Source organism: Salvelinus sp. IW2-2015, linkage group LG4q.1:29, assembly GCF_002910315.2.
Source record: "Salvelinus sp. IW2-2015 linkage group LG4q.1:29, ASM291031v2, whole genome shotgun sequence".
NCBI classification, from domain to species: domain Eukaryota; kingdom Metazoa; phylum Chordata; class Actinopteri; order Salmoniformes; family Salmonidae; genus Salvelinus; species Salvelinus sp. IW2-2015.
The window spans coordinates 37504077-37510972 of record NC_036842.1 but is presented as its reverse complement, the minus strand read 5'-3'; the positions used below and the strand labels follow the sequence as shown (position 1 = coordinate 37510972).

Sequence of the window (6896 nt, the reverse complement as noted above, 5' to 3'; positions counted from 1 at the left end):
GCAACCGTGAGAACTCTGAAACCTTCGCCGACCACAGGTACTGTATATCCAGTAGTCTGGTGTAATATTTGATGCTGGGGTTATTAACTATGGTAGCCTGGGTGTAATATTTTGATGCTGGGGTTATTAACTATGGTAGCCTGGTGTAATATTTGATGCTGGGGTTATTAACTTGTAGCCTGGGTTATGTAATATTTGATGCTGGGGGTATTAACTATGGTAGGCCTTGGTGTAATATTTTGTGCTGGGGTTATTAACTATGGTAGCCTGTGTAATATTTGATGCTGGGTTATTAACTATGGTAGCCTGGTGTAATATTGATGCTGGGGTATTAACTATGGTAGCCTGGTTGTATATTTGATGCTGGGGTTATTAACTGTTGGGCTTGGGAGGTAAAGGTGGTTAATCGTCATTTTTTAAAGTCTCTCTCTTTTCATTATATGTTGAATATACAGAGTAGAAAGTAGATACTTATTTATACAATATTTGATAGAAACTTTATTGTGTCAGTTATTTGCGTACTCACCCATAGAACACGTCATCATTATCCAGAACACAATATTGACTATTTATACTCAAGGGGCCGACGATACCAGAACACAATATTAACTATTATACTCTAGGGCCGGGACGATACCAGCATCGCAATATTAACTATTATACTCTATGGCCGGGACGATACCAGCATCACAATATTAACTATTATACTCTAGGGCCGGGACGATACCAGCATCACAATATTAACTATTATACTCTAGGCCGGGACGATACCAGAACACAATATTAACTATTATACTCTAGGGCCGGGACGATACCAGCATCGCAATATTAAACTATTATTACTCTATGGCCGGGACGATACCAGCATCACAATATTAACTATTATACTCTAGGGCCGGACGATACCAGCATCACAATATTAACTATTATACTCTAGGGCCGGGACGATAACCAGAACACAATATTAACTATTATACTCTAGGGCCGGGACGATACCAGAACACAATATTAACTATTATACTCTAGGGCCGGGACGAACCAGCATCGCAATATTAACTATTATATTCTAGGGCCGGGAAGATACCAGCATCGCAATATTAACTATTATACTCTAGGGCCGGGACGATACCAGCATCACAATATTAACTATTATACTCTAGGGCCGGGACGATACCAGCATCGCAATATAACTTTATACTCTAGGGCCGGGACGATACCAGCATCACAATATTAACTATTATACTCTAGGGCCGGGACGATACCAGCATCGCAAATTAACTATTATACTCTAGGGCCGGGACGATACCATCATCACAATACTAACTATTATACTCTAGGGCGGGACGATACCAGCATCGCAATATTAACTATTATACTCTAGGGCCGGGACGATACCAGCATCGCAATATTAACTATTTACTCTAGGGCCGGGACGATACCAGCATCACAATATTAACTATTTATATTTAGGGCGGGAAGATACCAGCATCGCAATATTAACTATTATACTCTAGGGCCGGGACGATACCAGCATCACAATATTAACTATTATACTCTAGGGCCGGGACGATACCAGCATCGCAATATTAACTATTATATTCTAGGCCGGGACGATACCAGCATCGCAATATTAACTATTATACTCTAGGGCCGCGGACGATACCAGCATCACAATATTAACTATTATATTCTAGGGCCGGGAAGATACCAGCATCGCAATATTAACTATTATACTCTAGGCCGGGACGATACCAGCATCACAATATTAACTATTATACTCTAGGGCCGGGACGATACAGCATCGCAATATTAACTATTATACTCTAGGGCCGGGACGATACCAGCATCGCAATATTTTCCATATATTTTTTTTTAAACACGAAGCAGATCCAGGTCTTTGGTCCGTTTGAAAACCTGCTGTATGTAAAACATTGTCGTTATAGCTTGTTAAATAAATACATGTGACTCTGGATGACAACACAATGATGTTTGTTTCCAACATTAGAGATGTTTTCTAAGAAGTTACATCCGCTTCGTGTTTTGTTTCCTTGCCACGATACTAAGGAGTATGGGCGATACTGGTGTCGTCCCACACCTATCATGCACATCACTGCACATAAACGTCTCTAAACAGTGATTGATATTACATAAATAACAGTGAATACATATGTCTCATGGTGCCCCTCCCAGAGAGCACATCCTAAAGACAGCCAAGGCGCTGGTGGAGGAACACCAAGGTGCTGGTCTCTGGTGCCGGGGCCAGCCAGGAGACTGGCCCAGGCTGCCCAGTCCTCCGTCATCACCATCACCAAACTGGCCGACGTGGTAAAACTGGGCGCCGCCAGCCTGGGAGCCGAGGACCCCGAGACACAGGTACGCACTGTTAGAAGCATGGTCGTCCCAATTGTTCCCATCCAAAAAACACTGACATTTTTATTCAGGGTGCCAGTAATATCTCTTGTTAATGTTAGTGTCACTTTAAAAAGGAGACTCTCACATACATTGGAGTTTAAAAATTGATTCAAAAGAAGGAATTTCCCTACACTATTCTTGCTTTGAAACTTTTACTTTTTCATTTCAAAAGCCAATATCTGGGTCTATCGACTTTTGTCAAAGCAGATATGTGAGTAGTAGTAATAATCGTCTAGTTTATGTAAGAGTAGTCGTTTGTAGTAGTAGTAAGTAGTTGTTTTGTTGTTGTTGTAGTAGCAGTAGTAGTAAGTAGTGTTTTGTAGCAGCAGCAGTAGTTGTTTTTCGTAGTTAGTTATAAAGTAGTTGTGTAGTAGTAGTAGTACTTAGTAGTAGTAAACTAATCTCTCTCTTGGCGGTTGAGCGAGCCGGCGGTGGCGAACATGATGGTGGTGTCCAAGTCGGCGATGATGCCCGACACGGTACTGGCCGCTGTGATGCAGGCCTGGGTGCCACGGTTACCAGCCTGAAGGGCCGCCAGCACATGAGACACCTGACGGAGAGAAGAGATGTTATGAATATGGTGACATCGTATGGCTGCATCAACCAAGGTTTAATGTCTGCAACTCTGACATGGTCCAACTGTGATTTATTAAGATCCAGACCAAACAGACAACATTTCAATCCCAATCGGAGTATTGTCAATCCCCGGGAAACCAGTCTATTTCAAAATTTGTCCTGGCAAGGTCACAATGTAGCGTTGTTGAAGGCATCACCAATCAAAACAGACAGATACCCAGGCTTCCTTTGGGTTCTCAGGGGCTACAACGGTCTCTCCTATGTTAACTCAAATTCACATTCAAATAACTTTATTGTTCCTGTGAGGGAAATTCTTATCTGGAGGGGTTTATAAAACATGAAACACAGTAGGCTTAAATAACAAACAGAGGACAGTACAAATATAAAATGTTTTTAAAAAACAGGGGCTAGCTACATGTAGGTAGGAAGAAATACAGATAGGTCATTATGGCTCACCTTCTCGGAGACCTTGCGTGCGCTGTCGATCAGCTCCTTCTTGGTGAAGGAGTCGTTGGGACTACACTGCAGAGCGCCGGCCTTAGTCACCAGCCCAGTACAGTTGAAGCCGAGCTCCCCAACCTGCTTCTTGATGTGGGAACCAATCTGGACAGGGACAGAGGAGTTGGGACTCTTCAGAAAGCTCTTTGTCAGTGCAGTATCATTCAGTACTGTACTTAAAAAATAAAATAAAAAGTTCATTAAGCAGACCCTCTTATCCAACTGTCAGTCAGCGCATTTTCAACAAAGGCAGGCGAGACAACCACATATCACAGTCACTACAAGTAAAACACTTTCCTCCATAAAGCAGCCATCAACGAAACCAGTGCTGTTGTAGAACTACATATAGAATCTCTATGATATTGAATCTCCTCTGCAGTATTTCTGTTTCCCCAACCCAAGGACCGGGAGAATTATCATGCTAATAAAACTGCATTTTTTCACTGCATTATCACACCGGCATTGAGAATATGTATTCATTTCTACTTAGTCAAACATATCAGTCACATTAATATAATACATATTGTCATCAGATACCTCGTCGTTCTCTGCAGTCATGGCAGCGTATTTGGCCTCGGTGGCTAGCTCTCCAAACTCATTAGTAAGCTCGCTGGCCAGACCTCCCAAGTCATCTGGGTTGGTGTTGGACTTAGTCACCTGAAAACAAGACACAGCCTTTTATTTAATCATCTTTCATTATATTTTTTTCCTGAGGGAAGAAAATGTCCTGTATGGAAAACAAGATTTCTCTACCAGACATATAACCATTACACAACTATCATGCCACAGGAAGTGGATGTCATTCATGGTTTGATGATGACATCCAACTACTACGACATCCAACTACTACAACCCCCGCAGTTCTACACACAAACTTACTACCCCCCCACAACCACTCACCCACATACAAACTCACAACCCCCCCCTCCACCCTTCCTCACCATCTCCTGCACGGTGACGGCGATGGCTTTGGCAGTCTTCACCATGGTCGTCTGGTAATCCACAAAGGAGCCATCGGGCTCGCCGGCTGGGCTCTCCTCCATCTTGTTGATGGCGGCGGTGATGGAGTCCACCATGCCGCCCAGGGCGCCTGCAGCGCTGGCCGTCTCCGACAGGGTGGCGCCCAAGTCGTCTACCGCCTCCTTCATCATCTGGACGGACTCCTCCAGAGCCTCCTGGGTGTGGGCCGCCTGGACAGACAGACAGAGACAGACAGAGACACAGAGACAGACAGAGACACAGAGACAGACAGAGACACAGAGACAAACAGAGACACAGAGACAGACAAGATCAGTGGAATGTCGTACACATCAAACCATAGCTGGGCCGCTGGTAGATACATTTCTATTGAGTGTTACCATGTCTTGTTTTCGACTAAGTGCCACTTACATTAGGAATAGACCTAGACAGTACCTCGCTATGTCACGGCATTAAAAACCATAATACTGCCATTAACACTGATGATATGGATGCTGCCCTGCTGTCCCTGGTTAGACGGGAGTTAAATGTATATGTTATATGTCATTTAGAAGACGCTTTTATCCAAAGCGACTCACAGTCATGCGTGCATACATGTTTTTTTGTTGTTTTTTTTACGTACGAGTGGTCCCAGGAATCGAACCCACTATCCTGCCGTTGAAAGCGCCATGCTCTACCAACTGAGCTACAGAGGACCACATAACACATAATGTCAAATATTTTCAAATACATTAAAGTTGGAATAGATGATTTTTCCATGAGTGTCATAAAGCAGACATTGGGGTTTCCTCCGGCCTCCTTGGCCGTGTAGAGCATCTGCAGGTCTGACACGTACAGTACAGTATAGTATAGCATATAGTATAGTATAGTACAGTATAGTGAGAAAGCAGACCTTGGGGTTTCCTCCGGCCTCCTTGGCCGTGTAGAGCATCTGCAGGGCTGACACGTACAGTACAGTATAGTATAGCATATAGTATAGTATAGTACAGTATAGTGAGAAAGCAGACCTTGGGGTTTCCTCCGGCCTCCTTGGCCGTGTAGAGCATCTGCAGGGCTGACTCGGTCAGCGTCTTGGTCTGGTCCAACACCGCCATCTGCTGTTGGCTGCTCTGAATCTTACTGGCCGTCCCAATGGCTGCCATGATGAGGGGCTCGAAGTAGCTCACCATCTGAGACACCTGAAGAGGAGGAAGAGAGAGAGAGAGAAACGAAGAGCGAGAGGAATCAGACAGGGAGGGTCTACTTTGAAGAGCTGGACAAGGACCAATTGTTGTTGAGAAATGTTCTATTCTATCACATTGCTGTATGTTTAAGTCAAACTCCAGCCAGCTGCACCGAGTCTTTGAACCAAAGTAAAGTAGATACAAATTCACTAGATATGACGGTATAAATACAACCTTTGAAGGCTTTTTATGATAGAAAAAAAGCTTAGCACGTTGGGATACTAAATATGTAATTTCCTTTATTAGACTGTAAGGTATAAAGCCAGACAGATGTGGATAATGTAAATAGGCCAAGAGGATGGGRTCTCTTACCTTGTGTCCCAGATGGGAGGCCTCAGAGCGGGCTGCGATGGCCACCGGCTCTATCAGATTGCTGATCTCCTGGACCGAAGCTGCCAGCTGCTCATGCAGAGCCTGAAACACACACACACAACATGGTAGAAGCAAATACACAAACACATAGATGTACTGGAAAAAGCTACAAATGGTATAGTATATTATAAATCGGGTGGTCCGAGCCCTGAACGCTGATTGGCTGACTGCCCTGGTATATCAGACTGTATACCACACCTCCTCGGGCCTTATTGCTTAATGGTATAGTATGGAATAGTATAGTATAGTACAGTATGACATAGTATGGTTTAGTGTAGTACGGTATAGTATGACATAGTATGGTATAGTATGGTGCGGTACAGTATAGTACGGTATAGTATGGTACAGTATAGTACAGTATGGTATAGTAACGTATGGTATAGCATAGTATAGTATGGGATAGTATGGTATAGTATGGGATAGTGTTGTGTGGTATGTCATGGTATAGTAAGGTATAGTATAGTATGGTATAGTATGGAATGGTACAGTATAGTCATGCACACATCTACAGTGTCTTTGGAAAATATTCAAAGCCCTCAACTTTTCCCACATTTTGTTAGGTTACAGCCTTATTCTATCATCAATCCCATCAATCTACACACAATAACCCATCATGACAAAGCAAAGACAGGTTGGTATAGTAAGGTATAGTATAGTATGGTATAGTATGGAATGGTACAGTATAGTCATGCACACATCTACAGTGTCTTTGGAAAATATTCAAAGCCCTCAACTTTTCCCACATTTTGTTAGGTTACAGCCTTATTCTATCATCAATCCCATCAATCTACACACAATAACCCATCATGACAAAGCAAAGACAGGTTAATTGTTTTA

At 43.2% G+C, this 6896-nt stretch overlaps 1 protein-coding gene across 1 annotated transcript in view; it reads right to left on the bottom strand.

Annotated features, from left to right (window-relative positions):
- tln1 (talin 1) overlaps window positions 1-6896 on the bottom strand; it is a 167067-nt gene that overhangs the window by 51973 nt on the left and 108198 nt on the right. The window contains 6 exon segments of the mRNA XM_070442899.1: window positions 2796-2962; window positions 3445-3591; window positions 4024-4143; window positions 4428-4676; window positions 5472-5642; window positions 6000-6101. Coding sequence (XP_070299000.1) covers window positions 2796-2962; window positions 3445-3591; window positions 4024-4143; window positions 4428-4676; window positions 5472-5642; window positions 6000-6101 — 956 coding nt within the window.